Source organism: Pavona decussata, unplaced genomic scaffold, assembly GCF_977016875.1.
Source record: "Pavona decussata unplaced genomic scaffold, jaPavDecu1.1 SCAFFOLD_76, whole genome shotgun sequence".
NCBI lineage: Eukaryota > Metazoa > Cnidaria > Anthozoa > Scleractinia > Agariciidae > Pavona > Pavona decussata.
The window spans coordinates 1,344,578-1,358,767 of record NW_028145494.1 but is presented as its reverse complement, the minus strand read 5'-3'; the positions used below and the strand labels follow the sequence as shown (position 1 = coordinate 1,358,767).

Sequence of the window (14,190 nt, the reverse complement as noted above, 5' to 3'; positions counted from 1 at the left end):
AGTTAGTACAGTCGTGCTCTCTCAGTCCCGCAGTCCGCTAGTCGATGAATAATTTAATCTAAGTTAATAATTAAATAAGTTAGTACAGTCGTGCTCTCTCAGTCCCGCAGTCCGCTAGTCGATGAATAATTTAATCTAAGTTAATAATTAAATAAGTTAGTACAGTCGTGCTCTCTCAGTCCCGCAGTCCGCTAGTCGATGAATAATTCAATCTAAGTTAGTACAGTTGCGTTCCTTCAGTCCCGCAGTCCGCTAGTCGATGAATAATTCAATCTAAGTTAGTACAGTCGCGTTCCTTCAGTCCCGCAGTGTTAGTACAACTGGCGGTCCTCCAGCAGCTTCAGTCCTGCAGTCAAGCAATCACAGGCTAATGGCTAACAGAACGGAGGTTCATTAAATGTGTAGCGCGCTTGTTTGTAAGTTAGCACAACTGGCAGTCCTTCAGTTCTGTGGTCACACAGTCACGACCGGAGAACTAAAGAAGCATTAGGATATTCTGCAATCAAGCCCACCTACGGACCGTCTGCCCGGAGGGGGGGGGGTACTCCCCTATATGGGCTATACGGGGAAGTGCCGCTGGATAGGGTATGGTTTTTGGCCCCTCTGTCCTGAACAGGGTATATAATTTCAAGCGAGTCTGTCCCGGACCCGTCGTAGACAGGGTATGGTTGCAAGACTGTCGTCGAGTATTTGGCAATCCGAAATCAGAGACGTTAGTCTGCATTTATTTTAGTGAACAATGCTACACGTCAATTGAGTTTCCACTTAAGTTCACCGGTGTTAATGCAAAATTTTGGGAATTTTCGCCATCACTTCTAGGAAGTGTATTATTTTATCTGTTGTGATTGGTATTCGCGTTTCAATGCGTGGAACATCACGTCCGGTAAGTGACAGTGGGCCTTTAAATGTTATTACTATTCAAACGAAAACGTGTTATTGTGGACATGTCTAAGCTACCGAGTATAATAGCTATGCTCAGTTAATGCAAACACTATTCTTCCCCAAACAAAGCAATATGTGTAAAAATGCCTTCACTGGGTGAAAAAGCTTAGGGGGGCAGTTTTTGATCCCTTTAGGAAAATAAACAGTTTTCGTCGATAAGCTTGGCACTCAATTTCTAGTTTTGCTGGAAGTGTATTCTGGTGTTACGCAGCCGTGTAAAAACAGAAAAAGAAGTGTTTTTATTTTCTTTTTTTATTCAAAAGTTTCGAACATTGTCTTTGTAAGAAGACATGATGTAATTTTTGGAATGTTTTCCCAGGAGTAAGTCACAGTTGCGCTGTTTTCGTGTGTCACCATGGTATCAAATCTAAAAAGCAAACATTCGTGCAAGCCAAGTTACATTGGAAATTCAGTTCAATTTGTTAGATTTGCACATTGTCTTTCAGTGTAAATCAAATCTCAACATTCAGTCGGCATGGAAACTTTGAAATGAAGTCAAATGAATAAACACTGTGCAATTAAGTCGTATACAATGTCCAAACCAATAAAATTCCAAAAAGGGACAAAAGGCGGGTTCTTTTTCAGATTTCTAACCAATCGCGAGGCTGCAGATGATTTGAGTCTTGATTTAGGCAGTGTCGACTCAAATTTAATTTGCTATCGTCCATCGATCGACAGTTCATCAAGAGGCTTCGTCGATTAGATTCTGCAACTCAAGGTAAATATTTTTTCTTCTTGTCATAATCTTCTTTAATTTTGTACCTTCCAAAACAGCCGTATAACGTAGTATTGCGACACTTAGTCATTTCAAGTGTTGGACGAGTATGAGCTGTGTTTCGAGGTCTTTCTGATTCTCGATCGTATATTATGCATCTAAACAGTTTTTGTTCAGTCGAAATACGTTTTGGTGGCAAAGAGCTCATTTCGAAGATCTGATTATTGAACGTTTCGTGTTGTTTGCGAACAATACAATTGTTCATATGTCATATTTCAAGCGTCGTTTGCTTCGTCCGCTTGTGCTCACTAGCTAAGCCGCTTCATGTGTTCGAGACTGACAACGCTCATATCGAACGAGTAAAATTTCTATCCGACTAGGAAAAATGTTGTCTGAAGTTGACATCTTCGCTAAGATGTGAGAAACATATTTTTATCGCTAGGATTACCAGACAAGGATTAGTTTCATAAGTGGTCTTGCACAAGAACACAACTCTCCACTGGGAATACACACAAATTTTAATTGCGGGATTGTTTGAAATAAAATGCAATGCAGCTAAAATTGACCAATTCGTTCAGAGACTACACTTCCTTCAAACTCTGTGGTACCACAGAGTATTCCTGCAATGTCAACATCCTTTCCTGCCGTCACGCGCGATGAAGGCCGAACTCGCGAGTCTCGCGTGAGAAAAAGACCCGTCGTCAGGGCAGCAACTGATAAGATTGAAGCCTTTTTATATCCATACAGCCATTTTTAATTTCTATGAGCATTCAAGTCAATTTACAGACACAAACTCGCCACTGTACAGTTCAATCGACCGCACTTGAGAACTCTCTATATTCATACGGCAGGATATGCAACGGGTTTCTAGCTTTCTAATTGGCTGTATTCTCTACGGCATGGGATAATATGTTTTATTAAAAAATGGATCATTGTATAATGCAATTCCAGGGAATTGATTGGCTTAGCGGCCATGGTATATGAGCTATTATATCATGCTCGAGGATAGGGATCATTAAAATGGTCTTCTGGTTGTTCTTGCTAAGCGAAACCAGCCATAACTTACAATATTTCTTGATTCAGTGTTTTTAATAAAACAATTATTCCACTCGCGTTTGTTGGATATGAGATGATTATAGCCAACTCGGCGCTTCGCACCTCGTTGGCTATCTATCATCTCATATCCAACGCGCGCTCGTGGAATAATTGTTAAGTACAATATGGTAGTAGCTTCGAGTACATAGGGGATGAAATCTTAAAGTGTGACCATTAGAACGAAAGCTACTGAGCATAACTTTCCTGTGGTGCTGTTTATTATGCTGAACGAACAAGGTGGCTTTGACTTTTGAGTCTGTGGGTGAAATCCTAAAGTGTGACCATTCAATTGAAAGCTACTGAGTAGTACTTTCTGTGGTTTTGTTCATTATGCTGCACTTTGATAACATTTTTATGTAAGTCACTGAGGTTATTGTTTAGAGATTTCCGTCACATAAGCCTTCTGTGTTCTCAAAAGTCTTTTCCGAAAGGCGAAAGCTTATGTTATCAAGTAGTTGACAACTGATCAAAAGCAACACAAAATTACTTTGTCCACGACAATCGGGCTCTGTCCGATCTGATCCAATCATTGGAAGCCCAAGCTCTAGGTTGCGCAATGGGGTAAATTATAAGGGTTTGTATGGGATTTTACGAACGTGTTTAGGAGTCGAAAATAAAGAACACGAATCGAACAAAATGACTTAGCTTGTTTCCTTGATACCTTGTCAGTGTCTGTGTGGCGTATTTTGGCCGTTTCAGCGCGATTCCAGTAGACTTTAGGTTCGCTGTTTTCCTCTCTATTTTTGTAAGTATGTAAGTGAGTGAGTGAGTGAGTGAGTGAGTGAGTGAGTGAGTGAGTGAGTGAGTGAGTGAGTGAGTGAGTGAGTGAGTGAGTGAGTGAGTGAGTGAGTAGGTAAGTAAGATCCTTTATTTAAACACGATGAGAACTTTGTTCGATTCGTGTTCTTTGTTTTCGACTCTGAAACACGTTCGTCAATTTAAAACGTTTTAATTTTCGCCATTGCGCAACTCATCGTGATATAAAAGCACCTAGAGTTTACCAATGATCCAATTATAATAGAAAACAAAAAGGGAAAACCCAGTATTGTACTTTGTAGCTGCTTAGCGCCTTTGACGTCTGTCGCAAGCGAACAGAACAACAAACAAAGTAAAGTCCAAGAAAACTTAACAGTGAAATCAATCTCTGCTGTTAAGTAGGCGTAGGAGGGCCTCAAATTCAATGTACTAATGCAGTTTTTATTGAAGTTCAAGCTAACAAACTTGATAAACAAGTCACAGGAACCATACGATTTTTAGACGCTGGTGATCATGAAGTAAAATTGCATTGCAACAATTGATGTCATTTACAAAATTATTTTTGTTTTCAGTCTCTCTAGTAAAATGTCAATGTGCTGATGAATTAGAACGCTTCAAGTTAATTTCTCCTTACAATATCACTAGTTAATCAAATATACAGATAAAGATAATGCGCAGTGCTGTCAATAAAAGTTGTAGCTAAAAGATTACAAAGTGATACAAACAGGAACGAAACTGGTACAGTGGCTCAAGAATTACTGACATTACTCACCTATTAGAGCGGTTTTCGATTGACTGTCGAAAGTAATTTCGCTTTTGCTTTGGTTTTACGTAACTACGCTCTGTGATTGGTTAACAAAACTCCCGCCACTTTCTCAACCAATGGGAATCCAAACCAAAACCAATCGTGTGTTCGCCGCACGCGTTTTCCTGCGCTTGGCGCCAGTTACATGTATTTGCTTTGAATTCTGATTGGCTCGTTGTGTTGTTGACATCTGTTACGATTGGCCAGAGTAATTACTTTGGTTTTGGTTTTACGACACTCACTTGGAAACCGCTCTAACCATAGAGGATCGATAGTAAATTGTCCCATTCAGTTCTTATAATTTTACGTACCAACTCGTATACAACCCCCCTCCCCACGGTCACAGGTAAACTCTTGCTGTTTTTTCACTAGATTTTACGAAAGAGTCTGAGTGCAGATTTGTCTGCTCTTTACTTGTAAAACAAAGTCGCTAGAAGTGTATGATTAACACTGAGCTGAATCTCTTTGCTATACTGTTCCAAACACCGAAGACAGTAACAGATATTCACGACTCCAAACTTTTTCTCTTTCCTGTAGGAACATTAACATGGCTAAGTTTTTGTTGATGACATTTGCATGCCTTGCTGGAGTTTCCCAAACCCTAGCAGGTGGTGGTAAGTGATAAGTTCAATGACAAAGTAGAAGTTTTAAGATGTCTGGAGAGGAAGGCAATAACAGATATGGCAACGGCGAGTTTGACTAAATGACGGAACTGGTTTGGCACATGAGTTTCGTCCAAAGGTCAGACGAACCCTTGTGTGTAGAAGACTGTGTTACGGTGACCATTTTTAAAAAAACTTAACTGTCAAGAAATGTTATCGGTCGTTTGAACGGGAAAAAGTAACTTATTATCAAGGCTAAACGTCCAGAAAAAATGGCTGAACCTTTATACTCATACCTATATTGCTCGTGTGCTACCCTTCTTGAATAGGTCCGTAATGCGTGCGTATATTTCAGTATTTCACGTAGATACAGCATGATTACTAAATGCTTGCTTTTCTGGAGATATCAATGCAATTTTTTGGCGCATTTTAAGATGCACATTTTTGTCCAAAATCCTAATGGGCTTTCCAGCTGAGGGATCTGTCGGTTCGGATATTGAATGAAAAGGAAGTTAGAGAACTTCTTAGGTGGCAATAAGTAGTGAGTGTTAGTTTAAAATATTCCTTCTGTGTTTGCCTCTGTAGTTAGAAGTGTTAGGTACAAACATTCTTACAGCTTCTTGATTTGTTTTGATTGCGGCCTGGTTAAGGATATTCTTTTCGTTAAGTCTAGTTATTAAAGCTAATATTCTTTTTTTTTTTTTCAGGCTGGAGCTATGACAATAATGCAGTAAACGGTATGTCTTCCAAGTCTAACGTCGTTTTGTTTGAACTAATGCCTCTAAATTGAAGAGCACTGTGTCCTTTGGTGTATTCATGATTAAGAGGCTTTTCGCTGCGTGTACTTTGGTGATCTTTGATTGGCCAAAAGAATACTTGTCAGTTTGCCTTTCCTCTGTTTGATCTGGAAGTTAGAAGTTAGAAATTAGAAGTAAGAATATCCTTGGAATTCTCTCTACGGGTTTCTTTTGGGTTTTCACAGGAGCTTCTTGCTTCTTGCTCGTTTCATTATCATTGTCATCATAATACACAATCCTTCTGAGGTTCCATCTGATTTCCTACGGAGTTCTCTCTGGCCCATGTTCCCCTGAGCTCTACCCCTAGTTGCGTCTGGCAAAAAGTCCTTTTGGCTGTTCCTACCGGCTTTTACAAAAAGCGTTCACTTTATTTTCCCCTGGGTTTACATCTGCTGCCCCTATGGAACTCCCCCTGGTCGAGTTCCATCTGGACTTTTCCTTTATGTTTTACTTTATAGCCTTTTACCTAGCGTTTCCTTTAATTACTGGGTTTCCATCTAATGTTCCCTCAATCATGATTCGCTCTTACCCAAGATACCTGCATAGGAACGAGCATCCCTGTCACAGTGAGAGCAGTTTCTCTGGCCTTCAAAAACCATTTTTTTTTTGCAATGAAAGTGACTCGTATAAAACTTATTTATAGAAAATAAAAGGAACACAAATATTCTGCAATCGGGAGGTATCTTGGGGAACATGGTCTATCGAAGACTGATTTGGATGACAAGCAATTCTCCGTTCTGAGAAAATACAGATCAAAGTTTGATTGCCTAATTTTTGAGATGTTGTTCATTAAGGAATTGAACCATGAATTAAACACTTAGAAAGACTCTATTCGCGCCAAACTCTTTACGTAACGCTGCGTGTGAACACCTTATTGCATTATCATCACACACTTTATGTTTTTATACGTGTCTCTAAGGAATTCTCTTTACACTTATAGTCGTTGCTATTTCACTCATTCTTGAAGTGATAATCACGTCAAGCAAACTTCGAAACGTCGTCGTATTTGAAACTTTTAACCAATGTTTTATAGTTATAGATACTTATTAACAAATAGGAAGATACTTTAACTAGTGTTATACTGATTGTATCAATACCTTTACAACTCTAACCTAGGACCCAGCAACTGGGGTGGCCTGTGCGATGGTAAAAAACAATCGCCTATAAATATTCAAACTAACGAAACTGAGGATGACTCAGATCTGGGCGCCTTTACTCTCACCGGATACAGTACCGAACCAGCAGTCAACTTCACCGCTACCAACAATGGCCACTCCCTGAAAGTTTCATTCCCCTCCTATTTATACAATGTCAGTGGAGGCGGTCTGCCAGGCACTTACACCACGGTTCAGTTTCATATTCACTGGGGATCGACGAACAGCAAAGGATCAGAGCATGCTGTTGATGGGGAATTCTATCCCGCCGAGGTCTGTAGATAAGGTTAAGGACGGTGCCTACTTTTGTTACTGCACACTAACAATTAACAAATTATTATGAGGAAAAACAAATTACAATATTACATACCCACAATTAGCAAGGGCTATTAGAGGTGGGTAGCATTTACAGTTGTTTGCACGCTCAAAATTAAAGGAACAGAAAATTAACAGCACAAAAATAGAAATGATTCATTAAACAAAGAGAAAGAGAATTATACGTTCTGAGCATCTCGAGATACTCTAGTTTTCTATACGTGGTGCCTACTAACACAGGGATATTTTTGTGCGGTTTAAAACTATGCGGAGAAAGCAGAACTTAGCAAGTGCTCTTGGTATTCAAAAAGAAAATTGTGGATAACCATGCATTTTTCAGATATAAAAAGGGTTCGATTTTGAACAAAACGCTAAACATCTCTTTGCATTTTACTGTTTCTTTAGAAAAAATGTTGCTTAATTATCTTTTAAAGATGCGTGGTTATCCCCAATTTCTTTTTGGATTTCAATAGCCCTTTCTAAGATCTGCTTTCCCCGCATGGTCATAAACCAAACAAAAATACTTCGTTATTAGTAGGCACCGTCCTTAAATTGATATTATCGTTTAATTTCGTATAGAATATCGAAAGAATTTATCGTTGGGGGAGTTCACATTCAAAGGCCTATAGCAGGACAAAATGTATTCAAGGAACATATCAAGGGGAGTGGTGGGGGAGGGGATTGGTACCTTTACAAACAGAGTTAAACAGGACCTGGCCTAGCCATTCTCACCCTCAGTTGTCAATCAACCATCAGAGAGTAAACAACTGACAAACAACATGCGCCTTTTTCAACTGCCCTTACTGGTAAAATTGGCTTAGTTTTCCGAATAAACCCTGCTAAAAAAAAAATAAACTTAGCTGGTAATGCTGTGGTAATATTATTAAATTTTGTGCCATATTTTTTCAGAGTCAATAACTTGCCACGAACTGAACGGCGTTAAACGCTCACAAAGGTGTGAAATGAAAGAAGGGCTTGCCCTTTTATAGCGGTACTTCTTGTTTAAAAACTGCTTACAGGAAACCATACAGTAGCAGACATCCACAACGGTTTACCGCTGCAAATACTTGAATCGTATTGTCTCAATCAATGTTAATCACAACTATCAATAGTCCATTTTGCAGTTGGGTGCTTGGCCACCTGGTCTTTGATTGGAAGCAAAGCTGGAATCGACTTTGTTTCGGATACAAACTTTGATACAAAGGTTTTGACATGTATATGCAAACTAACTAGCATTAGAACAAAATTATTTCCATATGAAAAGAAATGAGATTTGTATCAAGAGTCAACCTTGCTAACCTTGCTAACTGTAAAATGGACTATTTCCCGACAGTCAAAAATCGCTCCAGAGATGTTTTTGGGGAACAATGTTTTTCTTGCCTTTTCTTTTATTATTGTTTTCAGATTGCAATCACTTTAAAATTAAGGGCATCTTCAGTTACGCGCAAGAATTTTGTGTAACTCACTTAGCTAACTACAACTGATATTATTTTCATTTGCAGCTTCATTTTGTCAGCTTTAACACTAAATATTCAGACATCAATGTCGCCCTGAACCAATCAGATGGCTTGGCTGTCCTTGGTGTTTTTATCAAGGTATTTTATTTTAGCTACTGTTACCGGACTGGATTTAGTTGCTACCCTGTCAGTTCAACCTACCTACCTAATTGAAAAAAGTACAAGAAAAGAAGAATTAATTCCTGTGACAGAAATAGTCCCTAACTGAGAACCAGGTATAACGATAATCTACGTCAAAGACAGCATAAAAATGAAAAAATAATATTTGGTAACAAAACTCTTGAGAAATGAAATCCTAGAAAAAAACTGCAACTGTGTAGATTAAATTCCGCAACTAAACAATCCTAAATAGGCATAAGCGCAGTTTGAATCCAAATTTAAGTTTTCGCGGGAAATAGGATTCCCAGGTGTATCTAAAAATAGACCGATTTGTATGGGCTTGGTGTAGTATGGGAGTCGCACGCTCCAAGTAATGGTCTCCTGTCAGTCTATTATCGGCCCTTTAAAATACTGAAATTTTAGTCAACTCGTATATGGCTCACTATATGGAATACCCCTCTCCCTTGGAATTATGCAGCAACTGCTAGGGAGAGCTGTTACATCTGGGGAGTAACGACTTTAAATTTTGTTTCCTTTTTTCTAGGTTGGTAGCGGTCACGATACTGCGTATGGAGAGTTCTTGACTTCTAATTACGTCCCCGTGAACAACAGTAAGAGCCATTTTGTATTTTTCTATTAACAGTACTAGTGAGTATTTTTGTAACTGTCAGAAAACGTAACCCAACTTGACGTAATTACAGAACTATTCACAATAAAGCAATCAGTCATTCGATATATTAACCAGGGTAAATCAACTGAATGACATAAAACCAATCAAGGTACAGTGTCACTCAATAGGGTATATATGGTATTGGTTTTTTAAGCTCGTCTTTTCTCAGCGCAAGTTATCAAGGGAACTTAAAGGGACTATGTCACCCCAGGCGCATGCGCTCGTTGATGAGAAGCACTTTGAAATCGTTGGCCCAACTTTTTCAAATACCGTCGGACAGTTCAGGAAGCTGTTTTCATCTGTTTGATTCGCGTTCATCTTAGCTTAACTTCAAGCTAGCTGAATTTTTTATTTGCAAACGTTCTTTAGTGATTACAGAAGATGTTTGTTACCTAAAAGCTTTTGAAATGGCGAAAAATCAAAAATCCCGCGACGAGTTGACGAGTCTCAATCGGACTCAGTAATGCGCATGTAACCCAGCTGACATAGTCCCTTTAACTCAGTTTTAACTCAGAAAAAGAATTCCACCGCTATTTCCGTATACGCTGAACGAGAAAATTAAAAATAAACACTTTTTTTCACAGGTGCCACAGTCAACGACATTCCGTCCTTCCCGCTTGGTAACCTTTTACCTGCTGACAAGACTAAGTTTTATCGATACAACGGTTCCTTGACCACTCCAACCTGTAATGAGGCTGTTACCTGGACAGTTTTCAAAGATGCCGTTGAAATATCTCAGGCTAAGGTAAAATATACCACTGTTATTGCTTGTTATCATTGTTGTTGTTGCCAGTGTTTCTTGTTATTGTCCTTATTGTTGCCGCGGCTGTAGTCATCTTTCTCGTCGCTGAGGTCATTACTTGTTATCTTCTTTGTTGTTGTTGATATGTTGTCTTTGTTTAGTTTGCTTTCCTAGTCGCTATCACTGTTAAATGCCGACGATCTTTTTGCTTTTCTACGAATATTTGTTTTAGACATCGTATAATTGACTGGAGGTTTACTGAAAAACTTCAGTCGAAAAATGAAAACTCATGCTGTTCGACGTTTCGATGATTTTACCATCATTGCGGCGAATATTGTGGTCATCTCAATTGTCTTTCGTAGTTGTTGCTGTCATTGTCGTTGTTTATGTATTGTTGCTGTTGCTGTTGTTGTTGTTGTCGCCATTGTTGCTGCTACTGTTGTTGTCATTGTTTTTGATGTTGATGTCGTTATTTATATTGTTATTTACTTTGTTGTTGTTGTTTTTTTTTATTAGCCGCACACGACACAATCCATCATTTACAATAATAAACACTGCTTAGGCTAATTATAATAATTACGATACTGACAGTAACAACAACACTTACTATTTCTACTTACTAATTGTTGTTGTTGTTGTTGCCACTGTTGTTACTGTTTTGGTTGTTTATGTAGTGTCAATGTTGTCATTATTTGCGTCCCTTGGCTGTGCCCACTCTTAGTGCTAGCCGCTGGCGCGGTTAAAAATAATTTTAACCCTCAGATCAAAGAACAAATTCTCCTTTCTGTTTCCCATACTTTTCTTATAAAAGTACTGGGGAGAAGTTATTAAAATTTCAAGAAAATTCACTTTGGATGATCATATCCTTTATTCTCTTGATCTAAGGGGTTGAATAAGCATCGATATTACATTGAGAAATTTGATGCTGATCACTGTCAGGGCTTAAAGGGTTAAAAAATGCCAAAAGTTCCCCCTTCAGTCTTAAAAACCTTATTTCGTAATGTGTTCAATTCAATTTCAATTCAATTTCAATTCAATTTATTGCTTCCATCACTAATACATTGTTGTTCATGATAATTATACGATACTAAATAAAAATAGTGATGAGGGAGTCTATAGAAAAGCAAAAAAAAATGCTTGAAGTTATAGATCCCTTTAGATTGAGGTCAACTGCAGCTTAGCTAGCTATATTCTTATATTCATATTTACACATCTGGTATTATTACTAGTCAAGATTTCAAGAAAATAATCAACGAAGCAATAAAATAGAAAATTGTTCAAGTAATGTTTTTGGTGTGTTTTGATTTAAATTAGCAGAGTGATTGTAAAAAGCATAGAGACTTAAGTGGTTTTGTTTTATCTTTTCATTTCTTATTCACAGCTGGACTTGCTACGTTCCCTCAAGATGAACAACACAATGTATATTGTGGACAACTTCCGCCCTCTGCAGGTGCTAAACAACCGCACCGTGAAGGCCAGTTTCACTACAACAGCTCCTTCTCCAACTCAACCTGGATCCGGAATTGCTCTGAAAATATCCAACGCTGTGTTGTTGTCGTTGCTGTTTGGCGTGTTTTTGCTCTGATTTCATTGTAATCAGGGAATTGCACTCAAAATATCCAATGTTCTCGTTGATGCTGTTTGGCGCACTATTCATTCTTTAGATCTCATTGTTTACGGTTCTTTACAAGCTCACTGACTTCAAATTACAAATGTCCGTTTTGTCTCCATCAGTAAGCTAACCTTACTGAAAGAGGGAGATTAATAAATCTTTCACCCACTAACAAGTTACGCGCGCGACATCAATTTGGACATCCGCGCGAGTGACTCACTTGAAGGCGTGGCCGGGGGGGGGGGGGGGGAGAGGGTACTAAGGACGGCAACAAAAGCTATTGCTCAAAGAACTGTTACAACTATACTGAATAAAGACTTGTTTTGCACTATTTAGCTTCCCGTACCTGTTGTGTTGTGCTGTATTCCAGCACCGTTCCAGACCAAAATTCGCAATTTCTTTTCTCTTATTACGAAAAGGAATTTCAAACAGTATTCCTCTTTTTGCTCAAAGAACGTCAGGCAAGAGCTTACGCGCGGAGTGTCCAAAAATCACGCGAGTTCCCGCGGCCCAACAGGCTGCTTTTGCGCATGCTCGTGTGTTCGCAGCGGGACCCTTCGAATCCTCTTTATCAAGATAACAAAGTTTCCAATGAATTCAGTGAATAGAAACTGCCTCAATAATAAAAAGAATCGGAAGATTTTTGGTCTGTCTATATTCTTCGGATTTGTGAGCACTCGAAAATTGCGTTGATACATTTGGAACTGACACGGTTGCGTGGTTGACGCATCGCATGTTTCGATGCTGTAGGCCGGTACTAGGACATTCATAGTTTTCACACTTTTCAGGCTCTCCATTTGATTCCAGTAGATTATGAGAAGTCCGAACTTTTAGATGAGTCACAGTTGGTTGTGTAGGGTCAGACGTATTTTGTAATATCCAAAATTCCACGCGCGCGTCATTGGGCCTATTAGAGTTCACCACAAATTTATCTCCGATTCTGATTAATTTCAAATGATCGCATGACGTTATAGTGTTCATCCGCAGAGAGAAGCAGCTATCGGGAGATAGTGTCCATCCGGCGAAAATGCCAAGATGAATAATTCTTGTCCGCGAAAAAACTCCCATCGAATACCTACTCTAACTTTTAATTCAAAACCAAAAGGTTGCTTACCTTGTATTTTTATTTTGTACGTTCATTCATCATTTTTAATTGGTGAGCTGTAAATTCGAAATTCCAGTCCGGTGATATTCGTGTTTAAGAAAATTTAGCGGTGAACAACATTAACGATTTTGTTTTTGTCTAGGGAATATCATTCTGACAGTTGCCTTTGGAAATTTTTGATGTTCTCAAAACTAGCACATACTTATGATTTGTTTTAAACGTTTAAGTTTCACGGAGCAACTATCAGCCGATAGATCTTGCACAGAAACACTCAAAAGCTTTGCAAAATTTGTGCCAAGGCGCTGGCTCCTGATGGATCTTGAGGGCAAATTTATAGGCTTCTGTCACAAAACTAAAAAATGTTGCTCCGACTATTTGTATGGATGGTATCTGGGAAGACAGGTGGGGTCGACATGAACATCTCTTATGTTTACGTCAAGATAAGTTAAGGGGCAATGCAATGCACTGAGTCCATCTGTGCCGCTCTTTGAAAAGGTGAATGGAAAAACAAGTGAGACCCATACCGCTCCTCCATTTTTTGTCCGCTGGTAATCTGTCGGCCGATATGCGCTTTCTTCACGGCCGTTCGTACTCTTTTTTTTATTTTGTGAAAACCGCTCGTACTTTTATGTTGGCCACTTCACCTGTTTGCTGCCTATTCCGAATTTTTTGACGTCCCATTTTACTGAACGACCATCTGTACTTTTCTATTGGTCATTCGGAACTTCTCGCGGCCGCTCCTACGTTTCCGTTGGCCACTCGTACTTTTTTTATTTTTCCGTCCGCTCGTTTTTCTTTTAACGTCCATTCGTTCTTTTCTCTCGACTATGTTCATCTTTTCTTTCATTTATGACCCTGATTCGTACTTTAATGTTGGCCATTTACACTATTTTTCATCTGGATCTCACCAGATGTATACAGGATTCATTTATCTTAGTTAGAAAGAAACAATCGCGATATAATTAATTGCGGCGAGAAGTGAGTGTTAAAGCCTGGCGTGGGTGTAACGAGATTAGCTTGGAGGTCGACGTCTGCATGCAAACTACAGTTTGGGAGAACGATGTGTCTTCAAGAGACAGCTGATTTACATTCGAAGGGGTTTACCCTCGGTTTGAAAGAGGCCGTGGTTCAGACGTCTTATTCACACTCTCTAAATTTGAGTGATCCAGAGGCTCCCAGGTTCCTAACCCTAGGAGTTTGAGTAAGGGTAGGCGGTTTGCTGGTCTTATGTTTTGGGGGACATTCTCTACATTTGAGTGGGGAT

At 39.1% G+C, this 14,190-nt stretch overlaps 1 protein-coding gene and 1 long non-coding RNA gene across 2 annotated transcripts in view; one reads left to right on the top strand and one right to left on the bottom strand.

Annotated features, from left to right (window-relative positions):
• The window catches only part of LOC146476548 (uncharacterized), a 96,227-nt gene extending 91,367 nt beyond the window's left edge, over positions 1-4,860 (bottom strand). The window contains exon 1 of the long non-coding RNA XR_014865599.1: positions 4,277-4,860. This is a non-coding gene — a long non-coding RNA (uncharacterized LOC146476548). The remainder of the gene's footprint in view (positions 1-4,276) is intronic.
• Positions 907-12,313, top strand: LOC146476547 (carbonic anhydrase 2-like). The gene is made up of 8 exons (XM_085114427.1): positions 907-1,660; positions 4,851-4,927; positions 5,623-5,652; positions 6,829-7,139; positions 8,684-8,776; positions 9,342-9,408; positions 10,052-10,212; positions 11,591-12,313. The coding sequence occupies exons 2-8, from the start codon at positions 4,861-4,863 to the stop codon at positions 11,792-11,794; spliced, it is 933 nt and encodes a 310-aa protein (XP_084970553.1). The 5' UTR covers positions 907-1,660; positions 4,851-4,860; the 3' UTR covers positions 11,795-12,313.
• The last annotated feature ends 1,877 nt before the right edge of the window (positions 12,314-14,190 follow it).

Excerpts from the sequence above, each read along its gene's own strand:
- LOC146476547 (XM_085114427.1), top strand. The coding sequence starts at position 4,861 with ATGGCTAAGTTTTTGTTGATGACATTTGCATGCCTTGCTGGAGTTTCC. Across the intron at positions 5,653-6,828 it reads TGACAATAATGCAGTAAACG|GACCCAGCAACTGGGGTGGC; the intron begins GTATGTCTTCCA and ends ACTCTAACCTAG. Across the intron at positions 10,213-11,590 it reads TTGAAATATCTCAGGCTAAG|CTGGACTTGCTACGTTCCCT; the intron begins GTAAAATATACC and ends TCTTATTCACAG.